At 40.0% G+C, this 27,358-nt stretch overlaps 13 protein-coding genes across 13 annotated transcripts; 7 read left to right on the forward strand and 6 right to left on the reverse strand.

The window, feature by feature from the left end:
• Positions 1 to 277: 277 nt before the first annotated feature.
• On the reverse strand, positions 278 to 2,479 carry PAS_chr2-1_0694 (Acyltransferase that catalyzes diacylglycerol esterification; the record flags this gene model as incomplete). The annotated part of the gene is made up of 1 exon (XM_002491577.1): positions 278 to 2,479. The coding sequence occupies one exon, from the start codon at positions 2,477 to 2,479 to the stop codon at positions 278 to 280; it is 2,202 nt and encodes a 733-aa protein (XP_002491622.1).
• Positions 2,480 to 2,651: 172 nt separating this feature from the next.
• PAS_chr2-1_0695 (Phosphatidylinositol synthase, required for biosynthesis of phosphatidylinositol) lies at positions 2,652 to 3,338 on the forward strand (the record flags this gene model as incomplete). The annotated part of the gene is made up of 1 exon (XM_002491578.1): positions 2,652 to 3,338. The coding sequence occupies one exon, from the start codon at positions 2,652 to 2,654 to the stop codon at positions 3,336 to 3,338; it is 687 nt and encodes a 228-aa protein (XP_002491623.1).
• Positions 3,339 to 6,140: 2,802 nt separating this feature from the next.
• PAS_chr2-1_0697 (Catalytic subunit of DNA polymerase zeta, which is involved in DNA repair and translesion synthesis) lies at positions 6,141 to 10,628 on the reverse strand (the record flags this gene model as incomplete). The annotated part of the gene is made up of 1 exon (XM_002491579.1): positions 6,141 to 10,628. One exon carries the CDS (start codon positions 10,626 to 10,628, stop codon positions 6,141 to 6,143), a length of 4,488 nt encoding a protein of 1,495 aa, XP_002491624.1.
• Positions 10,629 to 10,836: 208 nt separating this feature from the next.
• Positions 10,837 to 11,454, forward strand: PAS_chr2-1_0879 (uncharacterized protein; the record flags this gene model as incomplete). The annotated part of the gene is made up of 1 exon (XM_002491580.1): positions 10,837 to 11,454. One exon carries the CDS (start codon positions 10,837 to 10,839, stop codon positions 11,452 to 11,454), a length of 618 nt encoding a protein of 205 aa, XP_002491625.1.
• Positions 11,455 to 11,687: 233 nt separating this feature from the next.
• PAS_chr2-1_0698 (uncharacterized protein) lies at positions 11,688 to 12,623 on the forward strand (the record flags this gene model as incomplete). The annotated part of the gene is made up of 1 exon (XM_002491581.1): positions 11,688 to 12,623. The coding sequence occupies one exon, from the start codon at positions 11,688 to 11,690 to the stop codon at positions 12,621 to 12,623; it is 936 nt and encodes a 311-aa protein (XP_002491626.1).
• Positions 12,624 to 12,625: 2 nt separating this feature from the next.
• On the reverse strand, positions 12,626 to 15,868 carry PAS_chr2-1_0699 (GPI inositol deacylase of the ER that negatively regulates COPII vesicle formation; the record flags this gene model as incomplete). Its single annotated transcript, XM_002491582.1, has 1 exon — positions 12,626 to 15,868. One exon carries the CDS (start codon positions 15,866 to 15,868, stop codon positions 12,626 to 12,628), a length of 3,243 nt encoding a protein of 1,080 aa, XP_002491627.1.
• A 612-nt stretch (positions 15,869 to 16,480) lies between these two features.
• On the forward strand, positions 16,481 to 18,772 carry PAS_chr2-1_0700 (uncharacterized protein; the record flags this gene model as incomplete). The annotated part of the gene is made up of 1 exon (XM_002491583.1): positions 16,481 to 18,772. One exon carries the CDS (start codon positions 16,481 to 16,483, stop codon positions 18,770 to 18,772), a length of 2,292 nt encoding a protein of 763 aa, XP_002491628.1.
• A 155-nt stretch (positions 18,773 to 18,927) lies between these two features.
• PAS_chr2-1_0701 (Hypothetical protein) lies at positions 18,928 to 20,469 on the reverse strand (the record flags this gene model as incomplete). Its single annotated transcript, XM_002491584.1, has 1 exon — positions 18,928 to 20,469. One exon carries the CDS (start codon positions 20,467 to 20,469, stop codon positions 18,928 to 18,930), a length of 1,542 nt encoding a protein of 513 aa, XP_002491629.1.
• An 883-nt stretch (positions 20,470 to 21,352) lies between these two features.
• PAS_chr2-1_0702 (Protein that recognizes and binds damaged DNA during nucleotide excision repair) lies at positions 21,353 to 22,378 on the forward strand (the record flags this gene model as incomplete). The annotated part of the gene is made up of 1 exon (XM_002491585.1): positions 21,353 to 22,378. The coding sequence occupies one exon, from the start codon at positions 21,353 to 21,355 to the stop codon at positions 22,376 to 22,378; it is 1,026 nt and encodes a 341-aa protein (XP_002491630.1).
• A 425-nt stretch (positions 22,379 to 22,803) lies between these two features.
• PAS_chr2-1_0703 (uncharacterized protein) lies at positions 22,804 to 23,805 on the forward strand (the record flags this gene model as incomplete). The annotated part of the gene is made up of 1 exon (XM_002491586.1): positions 22,804 to 23,805. The coding sequence occupies one exon, from the start codon at positions 22,804 to 22,806 to the stop codon at positions 23,803 to 23,805; it is 1,002 nt and encodes a 333-aa protein (XP_002491631.1).
• Positions 23,806 to 23,876: 71 nt separating this feature from the next.
• Positions 23,877 to 24,692, reverse strand: PAS_chr2-1_0704 (uncharacterized protein; the record flags this gene model as incomplete). Its single annotated transcript, XM_002491587.1, has 1 exon — positions 23,877 to 24,692. One exon carries the CDS (start codon positions 24,690 to 24,692, stop codon positions 23,877 to 23,879), a length of 816 nt encoding a protein of 271 aa, XP_002491632.1.
• A 131-nt stretch (positions 24,693 to 24,823) lies between these two features.
• PAS_chr2-1_0705 (Hypothetical protein) lies at positions 24,824 to 25,111 on the forward strand (the record flags this gene model as incomplete). The annotated part of the gene is made up of 1 exon (XM_002491588.1): positions 24,824 to 25,111. One exon carries the CDS (start codon positions 24,824 to 24,826, stop codon positions 25,109 to 25,111), a length of 288 nt encoding a protein of 95 aa, XP_002491633.1.
• A 46-nt stretch (positions 25,112 to 25,157) lies between these two features.
• Positions 25,158 to 27,116, reverse strand: PAS_chr2-1_0706 (uncharacterized protein; the record flags this gene model as incomplete). Its single annotated transcript, XM_002491589.1, has 1 exon — positions 25,158 to 27,116. The coding sequence occupies one exon, from the start codon at positions 27,114 to 27,116 to the stop codon at positions 25,158 to 25,160; it is 1,959 nt and encodes a 652-aa protein (XP_002491634.1).
• Positions 27,117 to 27,358: the final 242 nt, after the last annotated feature.

Below are 27,358 nucleotides of genomic sequence, written 5' to 3' on the forward strand. Positions count from 1 at the left end.
TGATCAGGAGAATGTGAAGTAATGGATACAATCGGATAAGATCTAATGTTTGCATCCCTCGAAGATGTCTAGTGCGAGAAACGCATGTGCATGCTATTTTCCACGTCAAATTTCATCTGTCATGAGAATTAAGTGGAGGAAAAATCGTATTACCCTTAACTGAATATGTAGACTAGTTACGCTCGTGCTAAGCTATCAATTGTGAACATAATGTTGATATTTTACCGACAAAAAGAAAACAAAAAAACAATTCCAGTTGTTTCATTGTAGTTTTTAGCTACTCGTCGTCATCTTCACTATCATTGGCAACAATAACGGGGATTTCAAACTCAGAGTTAGAATCGGAGTCATATTCATTTGAAATCTGAACTGTGGCTTCCTTATCGACCCCACTAACCGACACTTCCACTCGAGTTTCTTCTCTCTTCCAGGAAGAGATTTTGACTGGTTCTTGTTCAACTAATGTGATGTCAGTCAACCCAGTGTCAGGTTCTTCATTCTTGCTCATGGATTCAATAGTATCGACTCCATTTGAATCAACAACATCTGTTGCTATATCACTAGTTTTTTGTCTCTTCGACAAGGAATCATCATTATCTAACTCCTCCTCACTATCTTCATCCTCACCATCATCAAGATAGGAAATAGTAACCCCGTTTGTCCCCGTGATGCCATTTTCAGATGTGTCCCTCCTAGGAGAGATCGGGAAGCGTGGGTTCATAAATACACTCAAGAAATTGTCGCTGATGATTGATGAAATGATCGGTAAGATGCTATTTCGATCATGGCCAGGAAACAAAATGGAGTTGTGAATTAATTCCTGAAGATTTTTGTCCATTTTTACTTCATTTCTGTGCTTAACAGTATCTATTATCACAAACCTTAAAATCTCAGATTGTTTAGACGACGGAAGGAGACATGACTTGAGAACTGTGGCAAAGAACTGGCGGACAACAGCTAGAGTTCGTTTTGAAGCGGTAATAGTGAATAAATGCTGGTGTGATAACATATCAGATAGGGGAATGACCTGGCCGCCTTTCTTCTTTCGTTTCAAGAAGCTACCACCATTGCTATTGGACTGATCTAATTTTGGTAGCCTTGACTTAGTGATCAACAAAGCAACATCCACCAACTTCAATAAAGGTGTGATATTGACAACGTTGTAAGTAAGGGATAAAAGTTCTGATGCAGCCAATAGAATTTGGTGAATATAGTCAAGCTGAGACCAAACTCTCTCTTCAATGATAGTAATATGTCCATTCTTTCTTATCTCTACTGGAACTGACAACTCATATACCGAAAGCAACGACGAAAAATGAGGCAGTAAGTTTCCACCAAATATTGATGGAAGTTGCGTCAACAGCTCTAAGGCGCAAGTTTTGTTCTTGATGATAGAGTATTCTACAGTTTTTTTCAAAGAAACATCTCTGAATTCCCTTTTCATCGGAGAAAATCTCAAATCCAGGCTGAGATTCAACTCCAGAAAAGAAATGACGTATCCCAGTGGTAGTTTCACCGCTGTTCCCCTGGGGTTTGAGATGAATGCTTTCAGGAGACTAATTAATAGATGCAGCCTCCTGCTGATTTGCAAAATGTCCAAAGGCTCTAAACTGTCAATGTCCAAACTGGGGAACAAAGGTTTGTAGTTGCCTTTTTCCTCTTCGTTGTGTGGTAAACTCGGTAACGAGGCTAAAAGTTTTTGCAAATTTGAGTCTTCATTCAAATCTAAGAACTCTGAATAAATCTCAAACACTTCTTTCATTTCGATCAATAAGTGTAGTAGTTTCTGTCTATAAATTTCTTCGGTGTTTGTTCTTTCTAGAGCGTATTGTATACTAACAAAGTTGGATACGACCAAAGTTTGGAGCTCATTGTCCATTTTGTGTAATCCTTCATCGTCATCAAGCAGAATTCTTAGCTCCTTTTGGATCTTGGTTGTAAAAGGTCTCAACGTTGTAGTATTGTTCATAAGAAGCTTCTGTAACACAAAATTAGCTGGCTTGGGGCAAAGATACATCACGCTAACAAGCGATTGAATAATTGACGGAAGCCTTGGTGTCAGTATTTCTCTGGTAAGTGCAACCTTATGCCTTATTTTGTCCATAATAAAATCTAGAGTGGATATAGCTGATTCCAAACAGGTCATCTGTCGTACATCAATGGTTGATGTGATGTAACACTTCGACTCAATAATCTTGGTCAAAGCACTAATATAGTTACCAGCGTCCGATGCAATAATCCTTGGGTGAAGGCAAAGGACGTGGACAAGTTTTGTGCCAAACCAACGGACTTCAGATTGATTTGATCTAAGATAATTTGCAGCACGAGAGGTAACATGCGTCAAGTCGGCTTTTGAAGCTTCATTAACGGCGTTCTCATCAGCAAGGATGGGGAGTATTTCCATCAGATCCGCCTCAACTGAATTATCCTTCAAATGCGGAATGACAACGTCGAGTCCAACAAATCCTTGATATCCCATCCTGGAAGTCCAATTGTATGATCTAAAGAGATTACTTCATTCTATTTTTTTTTTTTTTTATTTGGAATTTTTCAGCCCAAGGCTCTCTCTATCAGTGTACCGACCAATACGTATCAGATACAGATAATTTTGAGCTCAGGCAACATGGAAATTTACTTGTCTCTAGATAGTCATGACAGACAACAATGAATACAATGTTACTACTAAGACAATTTTCACATATATTCCCAATCTGATAGGTTATTCCAGGGTGGTCACAGCCATCGTCTCATTATTTTTAATGAAACAGCACCCTATATATATGACCTTCATATATGGAGTTTCATGTCTACTGGATGCGTTCGACGGGACCGCTGCTAGGAGATATAACCAAACATCAAAATTTGGTGCCGTACTTGATATGGTTACTGATAGGTGCACCACTGCATCTCTAATAGCATTTTTGGTGATTCTGTATCCGTCGTATGCTATTTTATGGCAATGTCTCATTTCTTTGGATTTGGCATCACACTACATGCACATGTATGCTTCTTTGGTAGCAGGAAGTGGATCACATAAGAATATTGATGAAGGCGAAAACTTTCTTCTCAAACTTTACTACACTTCTAAGAAGGTGTTATTTACAGTATGTGCATTCAATGAGTTGTTCTACGTCGCACTTTATTTAGCTGCTTTTGATTTCAACCCTCTTCCACTGGTGAATATGACTTTTGGTAGATTATTGGCTGTTGTTTCATTTCCAATATGGCTTTTCAAGCAGTTCACCAATGTTATCCAGTTAGTTGGTGCGGCTACAAAACTGGCAGAGATAGATGTTACAGATAAGGTCAACGAATTGCGCAAGAAAGATGGCAAATGATTGTATATACTTTTTAGTTGGCCGCTTGAACAATGCTGAAAGGAGGATACTGGAGAGCCACACCAGTTGGGGGATTTATATTGACCATTAACTCAGACATTGATATTTATGTAGTATATACTGGGACCTCAGAACTGGTTAACTTATTGCGCGAACTCCTCTTCTAAGCTAGATCGCCTATTCTATCGGTAGAAGAAAGTATATCAATGAACTGGCAGTAACGTTGAAAGAATGGTTGAACAAAATGAGAGTGTGTCCAAGGTTTTATTGCTTCCAGCTCTCTCTACTTCGAAGATTTCTGTACTGTGCCTGATTTCATTGTTCTGTTCCAAAAAACTTCCGAAACCCTACCTATCCCACCTTTGTTATCAATAATAGTTCACGTCGTGGACACTTCAGACACAGCACACGATGACTCAAGACTATCAATTTTACCAACCCTAGATGGGCTACTTGATGATATTGGCGAGGCCATAACTCGACACTATCAATTGAATCCCAATCTGGACTTAGTTTTGTGTGCAAAGGATATCAAAACCGTAACTACTTTACTGCTTGATTTACTGGCTGGTATACAGACTGTGGATGATCTGCATCAATTCATGAAAGACTCTAAAAACCTTTTGGTTGAAAAATCTAGAGATGTGCAGAACTCACCGATTAAGCTACTCACTACCACCAGTTTTCTAGGTAAGTTTGTTCACAACCTTATTGTTAGCTTTGAGTACCTGGACTTTTCGCAGGTTTCTGATTTCTGGGCATCATTCCAAGAGTATAAACTGGATTCCAAACAAAAATGGAGAAACAAGGCGAAGTTGAAAGCCGAAGACAATGCTGATCTTGTCTTTCAAGAGAAATTAGTAGAGCTGACTGGCTTTAGCCTTGATGGTTTTATGACTATGACATCTTTTGCTGAAGAAGGAAAGCAGAAAAGAAGTTCAGAACGAACTTTAGTCATTTCGCAGCTAGACATTTCCAATCTACTGGATAGACAAATACATCTTCTCGAAGCTTATGGAACCCCAACTCCTTCAAGCTTAAGAAAAGTGTTAAATTTGATGGCGCAATTAGAAAATGGAACATTACCATCTATGTACTATGTTCAGTATCTTGAACATCTCAAAGGCAATGAATACCAGGGAGCTTTTGATTCTTTGCATCGCTACTTTGACTATATGATGTCAAATAAACAACAAGCCTTCTATCATTATGCACTACTATCCTTGGCTACCCTCCATGCATCTTTCGGTAGCGACAAAGAAGCCCTTAGAGCTATCAATGAGGCTATTTTAGTGGCAAGAGAGAACAAAGACCTGAATTGCTTGAATTACCTATTAACGTGGCTTTTAAATTTTCTCAAAGATAAACCTGATCTTTTCGATAAGGATGTCACATCCAACTCCAAAGATCAAATATTACACTTTTTGAAACTGAAGACAAAAGAAAATAAGAACCACAGTTTGCATTCCATATCTTATCAGTTTCAAGCTCTAAAAACTATTTTAGAAGGAGGCCCTTTGCAATCTATTTTGGAAGATATTACACGTGCTTCATACATACTAATGAACTTGGATTTCAAAGGTGAAGACCTAACCACCTTTGTCCGCAATTGCCAACTCCAGCTATCTTACTGGATGCGGGTTGGGGTGATACCGTTAGCGGAGGTATACATTTCTATCGCACTGGATGCTTGCAATGCAAAACACAATGTCTTTGATGAGCTTTCGATTTTAATGAGAAAAGCTTGTTTATTGTTTTTTAAAGGCGAGGTAGAAGAGGCATTCAAAATACTATCTTCAAAGCAACACCAAGTGAGTCAAGATAGTTCAGTGTTTCGCACGTGGAACCTACGAACTATGGTGCTAAAGTTAAACTTATGGCTTAATAAATCAAGACTACGCTGTTCAGGAATATTGCTCTCTACAATGTTGGCTCATCTGGATACAGTTAATGATACTGAACTAAAGTATGAAGTTTTATACTACGACGCTCTTCATCAACATCTCCTTGGTAATAACACAGAAGCGATTTCAAAAGTGTCTTCCTTGCTTCAGGAGCTTACAAAAACAAATTCACATTTTAACAACTATTGGTTTATCAAGTATAAACTGCTATATGCGGATATATTTGTCAAAGCAACGAACTCATCCTCGCGTTGCATGTCTATTCTGCTGAACGCAATTCAGCTTGCTCACAGCTCCTCTCTCATACCTTTGGTGGTAGAAGGCTCGTTGATTTTAGTGAATCTTCTTATAAGACTAGACCCAAAAGAAAATTATGATGATGCATTGATCTTGCTTCATCAGCTGAAGCCCATATGCTTGCGATTAGAAATTGCAGAACTTACTGCGAACGTAGGATTTCTCTTATCGCAAACATTATTCATAAAACTAAAAACGCAGGATGCGAGACTACAAGATACAAAGGAAGAGCTAAATGAAATACTGAATGAACTTGAGACAGGAATTATTTATTATAGGAAAATTAACAAACTACAAATGCTACTCAAATGTTTCGAACTTGAAAAAGAACTGTCTATAGAGACAGGGCATGCTGATCTCTTAGCACATGCTACGGATTCTATTCAGAAGATTAAGCACCGGTTAAGGGAGGAAAATCAATATGGGTTTGTATGACACTTAACCCAAATTCATTTGCAGTCATGTGATTACTTGTAAGGCGAAAAAGCCTTCAAAGTTCTTTCTTCAGTTGCAAAATTCTGAGTCTACTCAACCTTGTGTAGTAGTTAGTAGTTACGACTAGCTTCATTTATAGCAAAAAAGGATCTCCATCTTTGTAAAATTACCAGTCCAACGCTTTCAGTTGCACAAGCTCGTCATTTTCCAGGTGGGTCAACTTTGTTTCTGCTTTCAAACGTTTGTAATATAAGATACAATTTTGATTCTCACAACTGGAAGCTGTTAAAAATTTCACCGAGTTGAAATTTTGAAAGTTGGGAAGAAATAAAGCATGCCCAGAAGAGCAAAACTCACATAAATTGAATATGTTTTGTACCTTCTTTTCTGCATTGTGAATTTTAGCTCCTAGACTAGTAACTACTTCCAATGGAGAATTTTGGCATTGCCGGCAAATTTTTGATTTATTGCCTCTTGGAAGATTGGTCCCACAGACTAAGCATCGTAGTACTGTAATGAAATGGTGGATCGTTGACGGCTTAGAAGTGTTTGACTGCTTGATGTAAGGTGATATTCTTTGAATTACTGGCATCTCAGTGAACCAAGACCTGACATTGACACCCATCAGTTGAAATATTCTTTCTAAAGGTGGAATAATAACCTTGTCAATATAGTATTGGGCATCCAACTCAAGAAATTCTGTATCTTTGCGGGCAAGGTATTCTTCAGGTGATAAACAACGATCTTTTAACCGTTCTTTTGTTCTCCCCTTAACTACTAAATATGGTATTCTTTCTCTGTATTGCGGTACAGCATTGGGATCCTCATCAGCTTTCCTGGAAGCAACTAGAGCACCAGGTGGTATGTACTTTTCTTTGTAAGTTCCTAGCCTTACTTCTTTAGCAAAGCAAAAGTCTTGTAATCCAACATTGTTGGTTAAGATTTTAGTTACCTGGGCTTGAAAATACTGTTTGACTTGAGATAAATCACTTGAATCAAAAAGAATTCTCAGGGATTTCTCCACAATTTTCTGTTGGGCTGGTATACCATCCCTTCTAACAGTCTCAATACCTTTAGCGTCAAATTTCGGTTCGGTTTGCTCTGGCCTCTCGTAACTATACCCAACGTATCTTTTTTTACTCAATAGAGTAGAAGGGTGGTATACCTTTTCAAACTTAAGTTTCACCGGTTGTGGATTCTCCGAGGTAACGGCTGCTGCCATTTCCTCCCCAATCATGAAGGCATCTGCTTTTGACTTCCCTGGAAGATATACAAATAAGGAGTCTGTGTCACCATATACGACCCTTGCGCCCCAGTTAGTGTTTGCTTCAATTAGGGAGATTGCTCTGTTCAAAGTCTCTCTTGCTGAAGACACAATAGCATCAGCGATATCTGCACAAGGCATTCTTCCAGAAAATGTTGCTGATGCGTACCCGTAGGTCACATTTGCAATCAGTTTAAGTGCTAGCTGCCTGCTGTTATATGTCTGTAATATCCTAGGGTCATTACCTAGTTTCTTTATGGCACTTTTTACAAGTATTCTGGTGTCCAGAAGGTCTATCAACATTTTTCCAATGACAGATCTACGAACATTCGATTTCACAAACATGAGTCCGTTAGGCGAAAGAGTAATATGATGCTTCAACACCTCCAGTATACCAGCTGGTAGCTTATTCTTTGTCACACCTATCATCTGTTCCTTAAAAGCATCGTAGCCTTGCATTCTTCCAAGGCATGTAGTATAACAATAATTATACGCTATAACCAAGGAAGGATATAATGACTGAAAGTCAAGAACAACTATGGGACTTTTATAAAATGCAGCCTCCGGTTCCATGATCAGAGGTACGTACGTCAAGGGATCCTGTTTGAACACATCTTTTTTGCTTGGGGATATCATCAGCAAGTTCTCCTGCTTGGTAAGTCTTACAAGTAGACTCTCAACTTTAAACTGCGATCCTCTGGAAAGAACGGAATAAAAATCTATGCCTATCAGCTTTGCCTCTTCTGTGACTTTTGAAACTATTTGGATTTGAGTTATTATTTGCATCTCTAGAGCTACTCGCTGGGTAAAATAATTCAAAACAAGACTCTTATATTGAGGCTTATCAGACTCAAACCACTCAGACAATACACCATAGTTATAGTGAGGAATTCTCAAGTGAAGAATATGATATACTAAGTTTTCCAAAGTGTAGTTAGTTAAAGTAATTTCATGTGTTAGAGCCCGCCACAAATTCAGAACATGCCTACCAGTAATCCTGAAACTCGAACCATGTGTATACCCCCAGTGATCTTTGGTTTTATTATTGAACTTGTATTGAACCCTCGAGAACTTCTCGCACAAATCTAGATCATAGACATGTTTGCACCGTTCAATCATATATCCCCATGAGCTGGAATTGGGCTCAAATGCTGTAATAATATCGGGGTCGATGTATTCAACTAGTGACACAAACTCTTGAACAATTTCAAGCTCGCTCCCCAAGACAGCAACAGGCTGTTTGCAAAGAAGTCGAAGTTTTCTCATTGATTCCTCGGTTACATTTTCTTGCCAAACAAATATTCCAGAATCTTTAATTTGTAGATCAATGTTTGAATTTTGGGACTCAAAGCTCCAAAAAATTGCCTTTATGGCGTCTGTTTGAGGGTTAGGAGTTTTGTTTTCCTCGGTGGAAATATGACATTCAGCACACAATGAGAGTAAGTGGCTTTCCAAAGAAGGTTTTTGATGTGAAGTGTTATGCATGGAGGGATAAACAAATTGGTTATTGGAATTCGGAGTTACTCCAAACACCTGGGTAATTAGTTTCATCGATTTTGTTTGCCTTTCATGGGAGAGCCACTCCTTCACGTATGAAAAACTTCTCGGAGTAAGGTTGAACTCCCATTCTGGACCAGAAACAATCCCGTTAATAGGCTTTCTTTTGGTGAATGTGAGACCTAAACAACTTTCAGAATATGGCTCCAGACATGATAGGTGATTGGAAAGTAAAGTGAACTTTCTACCTGCAAAAATGTATGGATCCCTCAAGTCGCTCGGATCTGAATAAAAAGGATCGGGATACTCAATTTTCAACATCCCTTTTGAAGCCAAACTCTTAGAGAAATCACTAAAATTTGTTGAAGGGATTTCGAAGCTTCCTAATGAGAGTGGCCGATTGTCAGAATTCATTGCCGAATAATTCTGTGTGCTGGAGTAAAAAAACGAATCCCAATCTTGAGTCGAATCTTTCTCAATTGGGAGATTCGATTTTTCAGGAGAAGCCTGGATATCTTCTCCTACATTCTCAGATTCATCTTCATTGCTTAGATGCGGAAGAGTGATTTCAAACCAGTCGTTAATTAGTTCATCTGTGCTTGATATTTGATCACCATCAGATTCATCTTGAGTCTGCTCTATCTGTGTCAGGCAATCAGACTTTGTAAAATTTTGGCTGCTTACCAAAATGTCCATCAAATTATCATTGGTAAATGGCAACAACTCAAATTTAGACACATCTGGTTTCGTGATATTCTCTGATACGCTGTTAAAATAAGTAGGAACACTGGCCAACTTGGGGTTAGAATTGTCACCAAACACCTCTATATTCAGAGGTCTATTTGAGTTGTAAGCAGCTATGGATGATTCGATCGCAAGCTGGAACTGTAACTCAAGCTCTTCTTGATCGACCCAAAGTGCTGGCTTGAGTACTCGTTCACTATCTTCGAACAAGGTTGCTTGAGTTTTTTCTTCAACGTTGTTGACCGATCGTTGAAACTTGATGTCTTCAATTATGCCTTTTGTAGAAGACAAATACTTTTCTGTCTGGGATTCGACATCTGGTTCAAGATTCAGAAGTCGATGTAGATCTCTTTCCCGTAATTGGTCTCTATTCAATATCCAATCAGCGTTTATATCCGCTTCAAAAAAGGAGTTAGTAATTCGTTGAAAGCTACTTGCAGAAAGAACGTTTAGTTTGTTTTTTCTATTGATGATCCTTGGGTTTAGATAATCTTTCAAACGCTTGTTGAGTTTATCCTGATTCAGCTGTGAATTGCCATCAATTAAAGGGGATCTCCAATACCATTGTTTGATCTTCAGCCAGTCACATGGAAACAAGTTATAATCTGTGAGAAACTGCATGGTATATGGAATATGTGATTCAAATGGTTGAATCTTGGATCCAAATATTTTTCCTTCACTCAGAAGTTTCGAAAGCTTGGGAACATACTTCGGATTTAATAAGCAAATCTTCACAAATGCGGAGTGCATAACATGAAATCCATAAAATGGCACCCCTTTAACTCTATAAATATCAGCTATGAATGTTTGTTGCTGAGGTATAAGTTCTGGATTCTCTGAGATAACTGAATTAGTTTCCGGAAACTCTTGATATTCCTGGCCATCAAGCCCGTTGAACTCCTGTTTTCCAAAACTCATTCGAAGCTTCTCGTCAATTTCATGTCGTAAATTTTCAAGATCATCTCCCTCCCACTGAATCAGTAAGTAGGGATACACATTGTGGATGTGAACACAACAAGTGTGGCCTGTCTCGAGTTTACCAAAAACTCTTAGCACTGGGGCTTGTGGTAGACCAAGTTTTTCTTCAAACTGTGACGGTGGATCAGATTGATAAGAGTCTACGCAGATGATTTGAACTTCTAAGTTCATAGAATGCCATTTGAAAAAGTTTTAAGCAATGAATTACCTATTACGTGCGAACTTGCTAACTATAGATAATCAGTCCCTCTCGAAAAACCTGATCGGATAAGAGAGTTAGCAATTCAAAGACTTATATTTAGAGCATCAGGAGCATTACCAAACCGGAATTGACTTGTACAGTTCAATTGAAGGTTACTCTAGCAAATATATATTGATCATGGCCAAACAATTGGTTTACTTGAGATTTCCAATGGATCGTCCTAAGGAATCATCGAAACAAAACGAACCTATGTTGACAGGTAAATGGGACAAAGAAAAATTGGATCAATTATATGACATCGTACATCCGTACTTATTCTCTGGCAGGATTGAGTTTAATTGGAAGAAGCTAGAACAGCATTTTGGGGAATCAGCAGACTCGATCAAGCGTCAGGTAATCCTACTGTCCCATCTGGATCATTATATTGGCGAAACACCTTCAAGAAAGAATAGTTTAGAGACGAACCAAGCTTCATCATTGAATAAGACCCTACAGCAATTAGAGACTCTAAAGTTAGAGGACGCTGCGGACCGAGAGACTTTGATAAATAATCTACAGGCCGCAAAGCTAACTACAATCAACAGTCATGATGAGCCTGATAGGTCAGTTGCTCCAAGAGCCAAAGAGCCTAAAGATGACAATACAAACGCGGTTGAGCTCCTGCTACACCGATCAATATTTTTGAGAAAACAACCTTCCGATTATACCGGCTCATCGTCCATGATTTACTCCCAATCTGGGGGATTTAGTGATGAGGATCCAGAATTGGTCACCGATTCAAATAATCATGACTAATAGAGCTTAGTGAAAGCTCGTAGGTAAGGTTTGGGTGGGCTTGGTGTGGGAAATGAACATACAGGTTTATGATCAATAGGCGTCTTGTTTCTCCTATCTTTTGTAGATGTTACATGAACAATTGGCGGTAGTGATTTTACCAGTTTTCTGATGAGGTTACGAAATCTACAACAACGCAGGCGCTCTAAATTCTTCCCCACCCCCTTCATTACGCTGAGCTGACGCAGATTCTCATGTTGAAAAGTTCCAACCTGATTTCTCCATCCCAATTGGCAAGCTTTTTCAAATCTACCAACTCAAGATTGGTCGCTGTCGATGCATCTTGGTATATGCCTAACGTACCTGACAATGGATTTTTGAAGTATCGTCAGGTCCGATTAGGAGCCAATTCTGTTTTCTTCGACATTGACCTTGTCAAGGATGATTCCAGTCATTTCCCACATATGTTACCAAGTGTTGAAAAATTCAACAAAGAGGTTAGCGACTTGGGTATCACTAAAGAGGATACACTGCTGTTTTATGACCAGCAGGGAATTTTCTCAGCACCCAGAGCTCTTTGGATGTTTGAGATATTCGGGCATGACCCTGCTAAATTGGCTATTCTTAACACGTTTCCAAACTACTCTCAAACGATTGGAGAGTCGACTTTTGCTTCAAAGGTGCAAGACGATATACCTTACTTGAACACCAAACCCGTTACGAGCCCAACTCCATTTCAGAAATCAGACTACAAGTCTTCAGGGATTGATGGATCGAAGATCATTTCTTACGAAGAATTACTCTATCTCGTCGAAGCCGATCAAATCGGGACACATTTTACTCTGATCGATGCTAGAGGTTCTTCCAGATTCACAGGTGAATCTCCGGAACCAAGACCTGGTTTGAGTTCAGGACATGTGCCTAAAGCAATATCATTGCCCTTTACTGAACTAATAGCATCCGATGGCTCGTATCTCTCCCAGTCTGCATTGGTCTCGCAGTTTGAATCCAGGAAAATCGATGACTCCAAACCAATTATTGTTATGTGTGGAACAGGTGTTACTGCCTGCGTTCTGAGAACGGGGCTGCAGCGTGCAGGACTAGGGTCGAAGGGAATTAAGGTTTACGATGGTAGTTGGACTGAATGGGCTCAAAGAGCACCAAAAAAATTCATTGTGAAGGATATCTAAAGTTATAAACATGTTTGTGCCAATAGCCACACACAGAGCAAGTTGAAGTAATGATGTAGAGAATACAAGCTCCTGGAACCAAAAACCAAAGAATAAAATACAAAATAAACCCCGAAACAGTTGAATATCCAAATATACTCCATTCTTGGAAGCATCTTACCTTGAACATTAGATTGCACCAACAACATGATGGGAAGCACTGCTAGGAAGTTGTGGTGAGATGAAAATGGTGTGGGCCAATTCACGGAAAAGTTATGAATCCATACAACAAGAATAGGTACATTTATAGGCAAGATCCACAACATTAGCATGAGTAAAGAGACATTGTAGTTTTGTACATTGGCCTTTATCGAATCAGGACTACTGTCTTGAACTGGAGTCTCTGATGGACTCGAAGGACTTGTCAAGCTTTCTGAAGAGTCGTTAGTTTCCTTTCTGAGTGCGATTCTGACTGACAGTATTGCTTGTACGACGGTACATATGATAAAGGCAAATTGGTAAGGAACATAAACAGGTACCAGACAAAGTAATGCAACAAATCCAATCGTCCTTTTCTTTTGACTTAAAAACAATCCCCCTATCCTTCTCCTTTGAAAAAAAGTGGATTTTCTTAACATAGATGACCTGCCAATGAGAGTAACACTCATGAGTAAAGTGTGAATGAAAAAATAAACAAGAGAGATCAGCGCAATCGAAATCACTGTAAAGCATGGCGCCAACCACCATAAAATTGATTCTTCGAGTCCTAATAAGTAAGGATTGATATGCATTGAGTCACTTCCGGACACCAAGTTCATTTGCTTGACGTTATATTCATTCAAGGGTTCTAGGAATGCAATTAGTGATTGAAAAAACCCGTTTGAACAACAGATAGATAGGACAGATACTGAGAATAGTAATGGTAGTAATGTTGAATAATGAACTAACATAGTTAGTCCTTCCCCAAAAGCTGGAAAGTATCCCTCCTTGTAATGCACATTGGATTGCAATAAGAAAACAATTAAGACAATAGCAACCGGAAAACTAATTATCAACAACCTATAACGCAACACCAAGAGTTTAAGTGACTGAAACCAGGATATCGATAAATAGATATCCATTACTTCTTCGATAGCAATAGAGTCACTGAACAATTGGAGCGACAGATACGTTCTATTGTCTCTTTCAAATGGAACATAAGGTATCATACCACTGTGGAAAACAAGAGATATTTGATCATTTTCCTTCAAGTTAACTAACCATTTGGTTTCTTCGTTGATGTGAAACTTCAACAGAGGAGTGAACAGTTCGTGCTCACTGCTCTTGTATCTAATATCAAGCTTGTAGGCCAACAAACTACTATGCGCTGATGGAACCAGTAAGTTCAAATTAAATGGTCTATTCTTGGGAAGAGTAAGGTAGTAACCTCTGGTAATCAATTCATAAAGACTGCGCTGGCCGAGCGGGATTGTTTGAGCTTGATCTTGTTGCATTTCAGCGACAACAAACTCATCTTCTAGCTTCTCAGGCACTCGCACCAAAACAAATTGGTAATTGGAGAGTGTATCAGTGTGGTATTGAATAAGATGGAAAGGAGGATACTGGCCATCAATTGATGAGCTTGCAGTTGTCCTTGTGTTTTTCAATGATCTGGGAATTGAGTGAGAGCTCTTACTGACATCAATGCATTCCATTTCTACTGAATTGGAAGGCTCTAGTGGATTTGTGTAATCAAGAACGGATGTCTCTTGTGTTGCTGAATACTTCTTGGTTGCTGATAAGGGATTACAGAGCAAGACCGAGGGATTTTTACTACTTTCAATCTGAGATTGGCTAAAGGGCGACGAACTTAAAACTGTGAAAATTGAGCCATTTTTGGGAATTTCAAAAAGGTTGATAACTGGTTTGGGAGAACCGTAAAGTCTTATCCTTGAATCTCTTGCATCCACGTTGTCAAGATCAGTATTCACTTTAACCCTCATGGGCAACTCGTTAACCTGAGAATTGACAACGGAAGCTTGGTTGAGCTGCAAGGAATTGAAATCCTTTGAAAGTCCATCCAAAAGATACGTTTCAAATATGGACATGCGCTTTTCTAAGTTATAGGTTTTTTGTGGGGAAGATGAATCTATAGTCTCCAATAGCACTTTAGCAATGACTTTTCGTAACTGATCACACCAAACAATTGCAAGATGGTCAATTGGTGTCCAAACACCTGGTATTCCAGTAGAGAATACATTAAAGCCGTGTGTTCGGGGAATAAGGCCCTTTAGCGTTGTATAATCTGCAGGTAAAGTGGTGTCTAACAATCCGCCCGTAACTGATACTAACGATACATTCTGTAGCCTTGAGTGAGCAAGTTCATATAGTTCCGAACCTAGAGCATTGTCATGCATTAACCCAATCCTCCAAAATTCGTCTGTATCTTTGTAAATACGATTGAGATTTCCATCAAAAGTCGCAGGAGCAGCAGCATGAGGAGTCGCTAGAGTCAAGATGGTATTTATTGATTCAGCAACATAATTAGGCAAAGACATCATGACGCGGGCAACTATGCCACCCATCGAATGTGCCACAATAATGACAGAAGTGGGTGGGTTTTTTTGTTCGGAATACAGAGAAAGGATGAACTTGACAGCCTCATTCAAGAATTCCGCTTGATCCAGAAGCGTTCGTCCATGAAAAGCAGTGAGGTCTTCGTTGAAGTCGGCGGTGAAAAAGTCAATCTTCGAGGAGTTTGGATTTACATCCAATTGGTATCGGTAATCCTGTGCACCATTCTTGTAAAATCTATCGTACAGGAGTGTGCTTTCAGAGGCGATGGATCTCACTTGTCGATAGCTTCCAGCATTTCCAGGAATAAATAATGCAGGAACTCCGTCCAAACTTAAAGTCTCATCAGAGCCCTCTTCTGGTATCTTGTCCTTTCCTTGCTCTCTATAGAGATACAAAGAGTACTTGGATGCAAACCTCGAGTGATTTTGATTAAACGCTTTCACTCTGGCGTATGAGGGAAACATTGTAACCTTGCGACAGAAGTTACTATCAATTTCAGCAGCAGACTCGAACCAGCTACCACAAATTTGCAAAATGATAAGCAGGCCGATACATATCACTATCGACAATGAAGTCTTAGGGTATCGCATGCTTCTGCCCTCGTGTTCGTCCGGTTCGAACTTTTCCTTAGATTGGACAAAGGAAGATGAGGGAGAGTCAACGGATTCATGCAAAGATGCTTGATTTTTCCCGGAAGGCAGTTGTTCCATGACCTCGCCCTTCCGTTTGTCTTCCGTTTACAAAAGGTAGACCTTGTTGGTGGTGTATTGATGGTTTCGATGGAATTGAAATTCGTGCCAGATGCTACATGATGCTGTTAGATGATACTCAAATTTGAGACGCGTAAAGACCCAAGAATAAAAAAATTAATTAAACACTTTAACGCGTCTTGCATGAGAAAGGGGTTGTTAGCTGCTCTGTATTCATAACATCTTACTCCTTTGAATTCAAACATGCATTTTATGAAAGACGCCCTTCATACTGTTGCATCCCGCAGGAACCAACAAAATGGGATTAATAGTCCTTTAGGAAGGCTTTCTGCACATTCTTCTAAACTTTTCCCTAAGTAAATGAGATTCTCCTCCCAAATTCAGCTACGACTGTTATCAGGTTTTACAAAGGGACCTAATGCTAGAATGATCAGACTCTGCATACGCTTGAAACCATATTACTAGGGTAATCCCCTGCGAGAATGAAGTTGACATTCTACTGTAACATTTTTGAATTAGTTCATTCTTCTCAGTAGTATTTGGGTAGTTCATCATACAGGAACAAGTGCAAGATATACCTTGAATCCGAAGCGAAGGGTAAGAAAAAAAGAGATGTTATATTGGATAACATCCCTACTCCTTCTGAGTCAAGCGGTCCACTCGACGCCCTATGTCGGGTTCCCGTTTGATCAACAATTTCCAACTGTTGCGCGTGTGGACACTCAGTACACATTTACCATCAGCAACGAAACATACAGGTCGCAAGATAGTACAGTAACCTACTCAGCAGAGCAACTGCCTGAATGGCTTAGCTTTGATGGGGCATCACTGACTTTCAGCGGCTATCCCGCTGACAGCGATGTCACTAGCGACTTAAGGATAACGCTAATAGGTACTGACTCTACTGGTTCTATTTCCAACGAATACGAAATGGTTGTGAGTGGAGACCCTGCTCCTATAGCAAATCCTGATGAGTCCATTTTTGGCAAGCTTTCACAAGAATTCGAAACTAATGGCTATAACGGAATTGTTTTGGCTCCAGGCAAGGAGTTCAGCATCCAATTAGGAGAGAACATCTTCGAAGCGGCTGAAGGCTCGTCTTCCACCAGTCTTACCTATTATGGAAGGTCTGCTAACAGGACTTCGTTACCCAGTTGGTGCTCGTTTGATTCTGATACAGTAACATTCTCTGGCACAGCACCTGTGGTAAACTCCGACATTGCACCAAGTGAGGGTTTCGGATTCATCCTAATTGGGACCGATGTCCCAGGCTTTGCCGGTATTTCCAGTACCTTTTATATACTGGTTGGAGCTCATCAGTTGTCTACCTCAATAGATGGTCAGATCACACTTCAAGGGAACATCAGTGAAACACTTGAGTACACACTAGACAGATCGAAGATCTTTTATGATGGGGAAATGATAATAGATGATGAGATCTCTACCACATCTTTGTCCAATGCACCTTCTTGGCTATCAATAGATGGGTTGACTATCAAAGGCACTGTCCCAGATGAGACTAATGATAATGGAGCCGAATTCAACGCTACATTGGCAGATTCAATAGGTAACTCAGTTACCTTTGGATTTATTATAGACTTGAAAGGATCCCTGTTTACAGTGGACTCTCTCCCAAGTTTAAATGTAACCAAAGGTGAATTTTTTGACTACCAGCTAACTGACGATCTCTTGTCTAGGCCAGATGATACAGAAGTATCAGCATCATTCTCGGGAAATGAATGGTTGACATTTCATTCGAATAATTTGACGTTCAATGGGCTAGTACCTGAACAATTCACAACATTGAATGTTGAAATTGAAGCCAATGATGGCAACTCGTCAGAGTCACTAGCCCTCGTGCTAAGAGGAATTTCACTAAGGGTAACGTCTTCTGCTACTACATCAAGCCAGTCTTCAACTTCCAGTCCTACATCCACTGGTACTTCTTCGATGACAAACATGTCTGCAACTCCAACTGAGTCCTCAAATGGAGATTCAAATTCTTCTGGAGCTCAAAGTACAGGAATCAACAGGAGGAGCCTGGCAATAGGTTTGGGTGTTGGTATTCCCTGTTTCTTAATTCTGATAGCTCTGATACTATTGTGCTGCTGTTGGAGAAGGCGTAAGAATAGGTCTGACAACGAAAACGGGTTAGCAAGTGAGAAGGCAATTGCCGGTGGACCGTATCCTGATGATAATACTTCTGATGCCTCCACTAAAAGAGAGAATGAGGATTCTCCCAGAAGGCTCAACGCGCTCAATGCATTGAAACTTGACGAGAAAGATTTCAATTCCGACGATATGAGTGGTCTCAGTGATGGTACCAATATAGATGACACCGATGAAAATATATACCATGATGCCCAACAATTTCCCTACGAGGTGAAAAAATCTTGGAGACATAACGAAGCGGAAGATCAGTTGGCTGACTTGGTTGAGAATCCAACAAGTGGGAAAAACTGGAAAGCTAGAGACTCCATGAACTCTCTGGCAACAGTTGCTACCAACGAGCTCTACAGTGTCAAAGTGGTAGACGACAACAAGAAAAGAGTCTCCCAAATGTCAAATTTGAATCTCTACAAAGACCAAAATCTTGCAAGCATTCCTAGTCTTAACAATAGTGCCAATGTCCAAAAACTTGATAGTGAAGGCAACTTGAAGTTTGAAGCATCACCCTTGCCTGATCCAACTGTCTCAGCATCCAACACAGATAATTCATTAAACGATACTATTCGATTCAAGCCAACATTCCTTGAAAACGGAGAAGTACGCTGGGACACCAAACATGACAATACTGGTGACGCAAAACTCATGGACTTTACCAGCGGCGGTAGGACTTCCAGCTCGGCTGGACTAGTGAACAGTCAATCGCAAACAGGATTTATAGTATCAGATGATGAATAATTACCAACTAATATCTAATCTAACAGAAATCATCTCAATAGACAATTGAATTGTATACTTTAAATAAAATAAAAAGAATAATTATGAAAAATCAAGTATTAATATGGATAGCTTCCTTTCCTGAATAGTTCCATTGAAGAGATGTCAATGTGGTTCTAAGCTTTTTTAGCTTCATGTAAAGCCTTGGCATACTCTGCTGTGTCAAAAGCTCTCCTTCTTCCCTCGATGTACAACATCATCTCTTCGTACGTTTGAGGAACGACAGAACAATAGCCTGGCTTGTCTCGTACACCTTCAGTGTCTCTTGGAACGAAGAAAGAGTAAATGAAAGAACCGCTTTCAATTGCTTCCACACTATCCAAATTTCGAATCTTTGTATCTACCTTAACTTGGATGATTGTACCCGGACGACTAAGAAATTCGGAAGAATCGTGAGATATCTGGTTCGCTGGAGGCAATTCGTATGCCTTTAGTAAAGAGGCAAGTACTGGAATACTATCACCTTCACCCTCCTCCTTGATGTGTTCAGTGTAACAGACTCGAGCATTCATGAATAAAACGGCTCCTACTGGTACTGGAGCTTTGAAAGTGGTAGAATCCAAGGAGACAAATCTTGGGGGAGCACAGGAAAAGGCACCAGCTGCACAGTAAGCCAGCTCAAAAGTTTGCCTCAAAAGGTAACCTCCAAATATCATGTATGAGTGTCTGTTTCTATACTGAGGCTGCATGAATAAGGTGGAAGACACTTGGGAGTCTTTCATAAAGATGAGCTTTGAGGACTGTTCGGGATCTAACTTGGCAACTGCTTTGGAGGCAATGTATAAATTATGGATGAGATTCGATTCCTGTTGAGTAGGGGGTACTTTGTCCAGAGTTTCCAGTTTGGCCCGTAATTTTTTCTGAGCATTATGCGATTCTGCTCGTCTGAAATCTAGCCATTCCCTTTCATTAGTGGGTAGTAAGTGATTGATTGGAAACGACTTATGAGTTTCAGGGTTACGTGCCACAAATGTAAAATCAGCTTTCAGGAAAACCGCATCGTCACTCAAATTGGTTTCCTTAATCTCAGAGGGGTAGTCACCAGGGAACGCGTAACCTTTCACAGAAATCTCCATAGAAGAGCGACCGGTCCAAGTGACAACACCCGTCAAAACAAAGTTGTAGTTTTCAATATCGTCTACCTTTTTAACAATATAGATACGATCCACGGATGCGGTGACATTAACAGGCTCAGCGGGCGCACAGTGTCTATAAGCGATTCTTCCCGCCAGGGCATCTAGATCCTGGAATAGTTGGCCCACGCGTAGTCTTCCCGCAGCATTGATATAGGAGTCTCTTAACCAGACGTCGTCTTTAAAGGGCAGAGTAAGATAAGAGAAAGATTCGGACCTTGTCTTTTCGCCAACGGCAGTCGTCTTAGTTGACTGATAAGCAAAAGAACTAATTGTCTTACCTTCAGACAATTGTCTCTTCTTTTCATTTAGTGCATCAAGCCACGTCAACTTATTAGGAGCAGACTCACTGGGACGGATTCGTTTTTGAAAGTCTAAAGAGTCCGCTAGAATGGTAGCAGTCGCATCAGCCTGCTCAGCAGCATCCTTAGAACCTGGTCCATCTGGTCTATGAAAGTTAACCTTGGTAGACTTGTATCTACAAGGAGTGACAATTGACCTTCTTAGAAGAGTAGACCTTATCATTTGAAGACGTTGAACGATGAGTAAAGAAGAAGAACAAAATCGTAATCTCAGGAAATCTGCAGCTATTTAAACTCATCGCTTGGCACAATAAGTCGCTCCCATAAGACTCATCTGGTGTAGGGGTTTTTTAAAATAGACAGCATTATACGCTTGTCAGTGCGCTATTGGTTGAAACTGAGGGGTCCAAGCGCATGAAAAGATCTATTGATACTTTTCGGGACGAACATGAGGGGACCAAGATGCGTAGTTACCACATTCGAAGAAAATGTTGAGTTTGTTTACGTTTAGGGATGATTCCCCTCAGTGCCAGTTTATGTCTATATTGGGAAATAAAGATGAATAATCTTGTGTGTTGGCTAATCGCTAGATGAGTGCATCACAACGGAGGCCAACTATCCAGTGCAGCGAAGATAACGTTGGGTGAAGGTCCAACCGAGACTTGGGTATCTACAATGTTGGCACAATGAAAAGATAATTATGTGGTCTTGTTATTTTGAAGGAGGTAAGTCAATTTGGATAAACATATGCCCTTTTCTAGTGTTCTCGGTAAAATAGAATCTAGACTAGCGCTACCGAAATAATGGGTTAGGCAAGACAAATCCAAGGCTCTCCGGTATTCTCCGCCCTGGCTCCTTTCACAGCATGTTTCCCCATCTCCGCCTCCAATTTTTCAGCCCTTATGTGCGCAGTCTACTTTTGCCAAGGATATGTGGTTGTTTATTTATCTTGTGACAATTATCCTAGCCACGGCGGGGCAAGCAAACGGTTGACTAATCGCTTACCCAGCATCTAGTCGTTTCTCTTATGTAAGCCAGTAGCAATTTGTATAGGAGAATTACTTTAGCGATTTACGTTAGAGATCGGACTTATCAGTTATCTTTAGATGGAGAGGCAACGGCAGATTGCTGAAAACAGACAGAGAGCTCTGGAGAAGTTAAAACAAAGAGGTCTTGCTCAAGATATTGTTGATACTCCTGCAGGTGCTACCAGAGTTAAAGTGCCAGAAAAGAAAGTTGTAAAACCGCACTCATTGACCAAGGCTCAACAAGATAAGATAGAAGCCAATAGGCTAAAGGCTTTGGAACTAAGAAAAAAGCATGAACAGAAAGCAGCTGCAAGGCCATCCGAACCTCCAAAGCCAGCTACAGTAAGAGATGCTACGAAAGCAGTTCCCAGGAACAGGATACCCAGCATAAAGAAATCAGATTATATTGAATATGATCTAGCCGAGATGAAAGATACATATGGAGGATTTTTAGATACAGACCAGGAACCAGAGAACGCAACAGAGAAGAGCCTACAGGACTGGTTAATTGAGAATGAGAATAAGATTGTCCACGAACCGGCACCTCCCGTAGATCGTGAAGCTGCACCCAAATGCTTCGAATGCGGTTCCATCGAACTGGATCAGCAACTTTGGACCATATTCAAGTGCCGAGTATGTAGACGTTGCAAAGACCAAAAACCAGAGAAGTACTCGTTGTTAACAAAGACAGAATGTAAGGAAGATTACCTTCTCACAGATCCTGAGTTAGCTGATCACGATCTTTTGCATAGACTGGAAAAGACCAACCCCTACTCTGGAACTTATAGTAAGATGCAACTTTACTTGAGATATCAAGTCGAAGAATTTGCTTTCAAAAAGTGGAATGGACCGGAAGAATTAGACAATGAATGGGCAAAGCGAGAAGAGCAAAGAATCAAAAGGAGGGATAAGAAATTTGAAACCAAGCTGAAACAAATGAGGAAACGAACCAGAGCTGAGGAATACACAAGGAAGCTTAGAGAGCAGAAATATGGGAAGAGTCATGTGCATCAATGGTCAATGCCTATTGATGGGGGAAAGTCGGGTTTAGTTAGACGTCGTTGTACGGACTGTGGGTTGGAAACAGAAGAGTATATAATATAAATAGGAAAAGCATAATCACTAGTTTTTTGATTAGAACCGCAAAAAATTTTATATTCATTCAAAAAGGTATACACATAACACAAATATTTAGGTACTTCACTGGAAATCAATTTCAAAACTCCACAATCAATCGGATAATAATTTTGTAGAGGGTCCAAAGATTTCACAAGTGAGATTAATTACGACAAGAAGATTTCTATTTAATAACAATACCTAAATATATACCCCGCCCAAAAATCTGTTTATATGTTTGGTCTCTATTATCTGATGCCTCTAGACCTTATTGAAATATAAAACTACTTCCAATGCATGTAATTAATATATACACTTTATGTTCACCTGACATATCTGTCCGATGCTCGCTTGAATTATCTGTATCAGTAGCTATACCAAATCAACCTTCTTCTCAAACACCCCTGAAAAATATGCTAATTTTGAGAGAAAAAGACGTCCAGGAAGTCCTGAAAGGGCTAGATCCAAAGAAAATTAAAGAGTTTCAAACAGAGTTAGCCTCTAGCTTAGCTGACTACAATAAGAACCCAAGTTTGATTCCACAAAGGATCGTCGCATCAACAGACAATGCAGTTCATCTCTTTATGCCTTCTTTAGGTAGAAATATAGGGCTAAAAGCACTGACTGGCTCATCTCGTGGCTTCAAAGGGATAGTAACACTCTTGGATGGAGAAGATGGTACTCCAATTGGTATTTTGAACGCTTCAACACTCACAGCGTTTAGAACAGCTTTGGCTACGACTTTAGCTCTTTCCAAAACATTTCAAACTGAGGATGACTTAGATAGACTAGTGTTAGCCGTGTTTGGTTCTGGACCTCAGGCTTTTTGGCATGTAAAACTAGCATTGATTCTCTATCCGTCAATTAAAACTGTTATCGTCGTGAATAGATCTCAAGAGACTGGGACCAAGCTTGTGAGTGACCTTAAAGCAGAATTTCAAACAGTGGATTATGAGTTACATCTCTTGAATGAACCTGAAGTTGTTTCAAAGGCAGTTTATAGATCTTCCATCATCTTTGGTTGCATCCCATCCAGCGAACCTGCTGTCAAGTTGAAGGATCTCGATATGACCTCCAAGACTTTCATTGGTCTAATTGGCAGTTATAAACCTCATATGAAAGAGGTTGATGACAAGACTATTGATTTTCTTGTCAGCTCAAACTCCAAGATCTTGGTTGATTCGTATGAACATACCAAGCTTGAAGCAGGTGAACTGCAAAGTGTTGACACAAAGCATCTAATCGAATTAGGAGAAATATGGGAAAATGATAAGTTTAACATTGAGTCGGTCAACAATACCCCAGTTGTACTGAGCAAAATTGTGGGACTTAGTATCATGGATGTCTGTGTTGGAGCAGATATTCTTAGCCGGGCTCGTAAGCTTCGCATTGGAATAAATATTGACGACTTTTAAGTTTATAGATTAAAAGTATTATTATTGTACATGAATGATTTTGAGTTCTATGATATATTGTTTGCTCGATACTAGAGTGTATCAAGAGACAAAAGTTCTTGAGAAGGACTGGACGCCTTTCTTTTGATTATTTGGATGTCTCGTTCCCAGTTAAGGCCTTTCAGTAGCCATGATGCGACGTGATTGCAATGGAAACTTTTCAACCTCGCCCTCTCGTAATGATTTACATTGTATGGATCCCCATGAAGTTTGAGTTGGGTTTTTTCAAGTTGCATGAAAACCAATGGATTGTGAGAACTGTCAAAATCATACCTAGCTTGCTTTGAAAGGTTGGTGGGCGATACGTACATGAAAAAAGTCTTCCAGCGATCGTAATATGGGATGCAGCTGGAGTATGTCCCGTTAAGTTCTCTAACCATCTTAGGATCTACCTCCTTCGTTTCGTATGCTTTACATTGAACAAACAGCTTTACTTTCAAGGATGGATTTTGTCGCAATAGTAAAGGTTTTATATGCTTCCCCCTTTTGTTACCGATTTGGTACTGCTTCTCTAACTTGGCTATTGAAGCCTGTTGCTCAAGGGAATCTTCAGGCAAGAACTGTTTTAGGTCCCAAACACATCTAATATCTATACCTTTATCATTTGCACCACCTTGAAGCAGTAGCCTGGATATGTTGAAATGTTCGTCTAGGAAGGTCTTGGTCGATAATTCGTAAAGAGTGCCTTGAAACACGGTTGAAATGTTTGACAGATCCTTTTGTTTAGCATAGTCCAAGTACGAAACGACACTATCGTTCTGTTGCAAAAGCCGCCTCGTTGCAGACTTACTTCGTGCCAGTGGATTATGAAGACGTCCCCTTTGAACAAAGGAGAGCCTAGTTATCATAGATGACGCGTCCAAGTTGGATTATAGTAGAATATTATGTCAGGTAAATAGGAGCCAAAAAAATCGAGGTATCCACTGCTATGCAAACGAGGAACTTAACCCAAAATTAATACACGGATAGAAGAAGCCCAATGTCAGGAAACTCTTCGAAGGACAATGTGTCGGACAACTCAGAAAGGATACGGGCATTGGACATACAAGATGATGCCCCTCTTCCAGAAGAAAAACACAAAAAAGAACAATCGGCGGCAGCTGTCTCTGTGTTCGAAGTTGCTTCAGACCTAGAACAGTCTCTAAGTAGCTTGGTGGAGCAGTTTGAAACTTCAAACAAGAAGATTGGCACCAGCTTTGATGATATTTCCAAAAGATTACTAAGTTTGGAAACGAAAATACGGAACTATAAGGGTAAACCTCAATGATTATTAAAGATGATAACGTTTCGTTTTATATAGAAAAAACAACTATCTAGTCGTTGTGTTCAAGTTTGACATGCTCTATCTTACCAACATTTCCATTTCCATGATTGGAAACTCCATCCAATAGATTTTTGAAGGAATCTGGCCTGTAACGAGGAAGATCCTTAGCAGTATACTCTGTGGTTGATTCGTTCCTCTGGATAGCTTCCCATTCCTTCATATGAAGATTTACACTTTCACGGGTAATGATCCAATCTTGTCGGACTTCTTCAAATCCACAAGCTCCTTCCAAGGTCAATACTCCATCTTCGTCGTATTCAACCCCTCCATGAGCACTCAGGTAATCTTCAAATTCCTCATAAGTGCAGTATTTCTTTTTTTGTACCCACATTTTCCAGTCATCATGCCATTCATGGTCTGCCAGTTCTGTGTTTATCAGTACTTTATCTCCATAGTTTCTAAGCAGGGTATCTTCAATGTCTTTAACGGTGTAGGATCGAGAACCTTCGAATATTGTTCTCCTCAATGGGAGAATATCTCTAGTAAGGTACCAATTACCGTTCTTGTCGGCCAGAGCCAGATTCTTAGGGTTTTCTTTCACACCATCTCTAACCCAGTCAGGATATATTCCGTGCATAGCTGAAATTGCACTGAGGTCGATGTAGGTACCCCTCTTAACGTCCACAAAACGACCATCAATATGGTTACCACCTCTTGTCTTCTTCGTGAACCAAGGAGAAATAGTCAGTAAATAGGTTCCATATCCATCGTGGGGGTTCTCTATTATTAGTGTGTTGTTATGGTGATGAGCCATTCTTGCCATCTCCGCCATGGGCATTATGGCATCGATGTCCGAATCCCAAGGGTGGTTATTTCCATTGTAATACCATCCAATTAAGTTACCATAAAAGAACCAAACAACATAACCGTGCTGTCTTGCAAACAAGAAAAACGCCTTATTCATGTGATGCACTGAAGAATGGATTTCTCTTGGTAAGACCATTCCACTGAAAAATGGGAAGTGTAAGTGATGGGACTGTAATCCAGGGTCGTTTTCAACGTAATTCACAGGAAAATAAACACTTGCATCTGAAGGCAATGTTTGAATCCCGTGTTGCAGTCCTTCCTGATAGAATATGTCTTCCAGCTTTGGTTCTTTGATTTGCTCTACCTTTGCCAGTTCTTCTGTGGCATTGAACTTGAAATCTTCATCTGAAGCATCAAGTTCCTCAGGGAAGGGAGGATCCCAAGCAGGCAACCCTTTGGAATCATAGATTTCATCCAACGCATCAACCTCCTCTATGAGATTGAGACTACTGAATTCGTTAAGTCCACCTTGTTTCTGATGGAAAATGCTCCAGAGACCCTCATTGGATAGTTTTTCCTTTTCGGTTACCAAGAGTTCAAAATAGCCCTTGTTTGACATATAGACGATCTTTTGAGGAATCGTTCTGTATTTGTAGACTTCCACGTTACTGTGAAGAATATGTGCGGTGTAGGGAGAAAAATCTTCCAAATCATTAACAAGTATTGCTTGGAGCTGCTCGTAAGAAATTGCATTTTCTCCTTGTCTCTTGTTGTAATTGTCGAAGGCGTCCCAAAAGGTTGATGCAATTCCCAAACTTAACCAGTCATCCCAGTGGAAAGAAACCTCCAGGGGCGGAATATCATTCAGGTCGGTACCTTGTGGAAGCTCCGAATACTGATCTTGAAGGCTTCGAAGGTATGCAGCTACAGGCAACCTTGGATCAAAGCGTTCAGTTCTTCTATTGAGATTCTTAGCAAAGGGCAAGACTGCTTCCTCATCAAAAAGCTTGACTTTATTTGTTACCCTTTGAAGTAGTTGATAATTAACATCAGACTCAACCAAATGATTGATGTTATCCAAACTATGCAACAGGTGGTTCAAAAAATACGCAGTCAGTAGTAGCATCATATACATGACATACTCCACCGTATTGAAGGTATTTATCGAACCAAACAAGTTCTTTGACGTTTCTTTGAACATGGCGAACTTTTCTGGGTCGAAGTCAAGAGTAAATGATTTAGCAATGAGGAGCAATAAGCGTGATGAAGTCGTGTGATCTCTAGCTGGAATGACAATTTTTTTCCAACCCTACAGTAATGCCGCCTCATATTGTTGTACAGCAATGGAATTGGTAGAGGTTTTGAGACCAGTTAAATGTAAGGATAGGGCTAACGAGAGATTTCATGCAAGGCACACAACATAAACAATTTCAACTAAAACGC

This window comes from Komagataella phaffii, chromosome 2 (assembly GCF_000027005.1).
Source record: "Komagataella phaffii GS115 chromosome 2, complete sequence".
NCBI classification, from domain to species: Eukaryota; Fungi; Ascomycota; class Pichiomycetes; order Pichiales; family Pichiaceae; genus Komagataella; species Komagataella phaffii.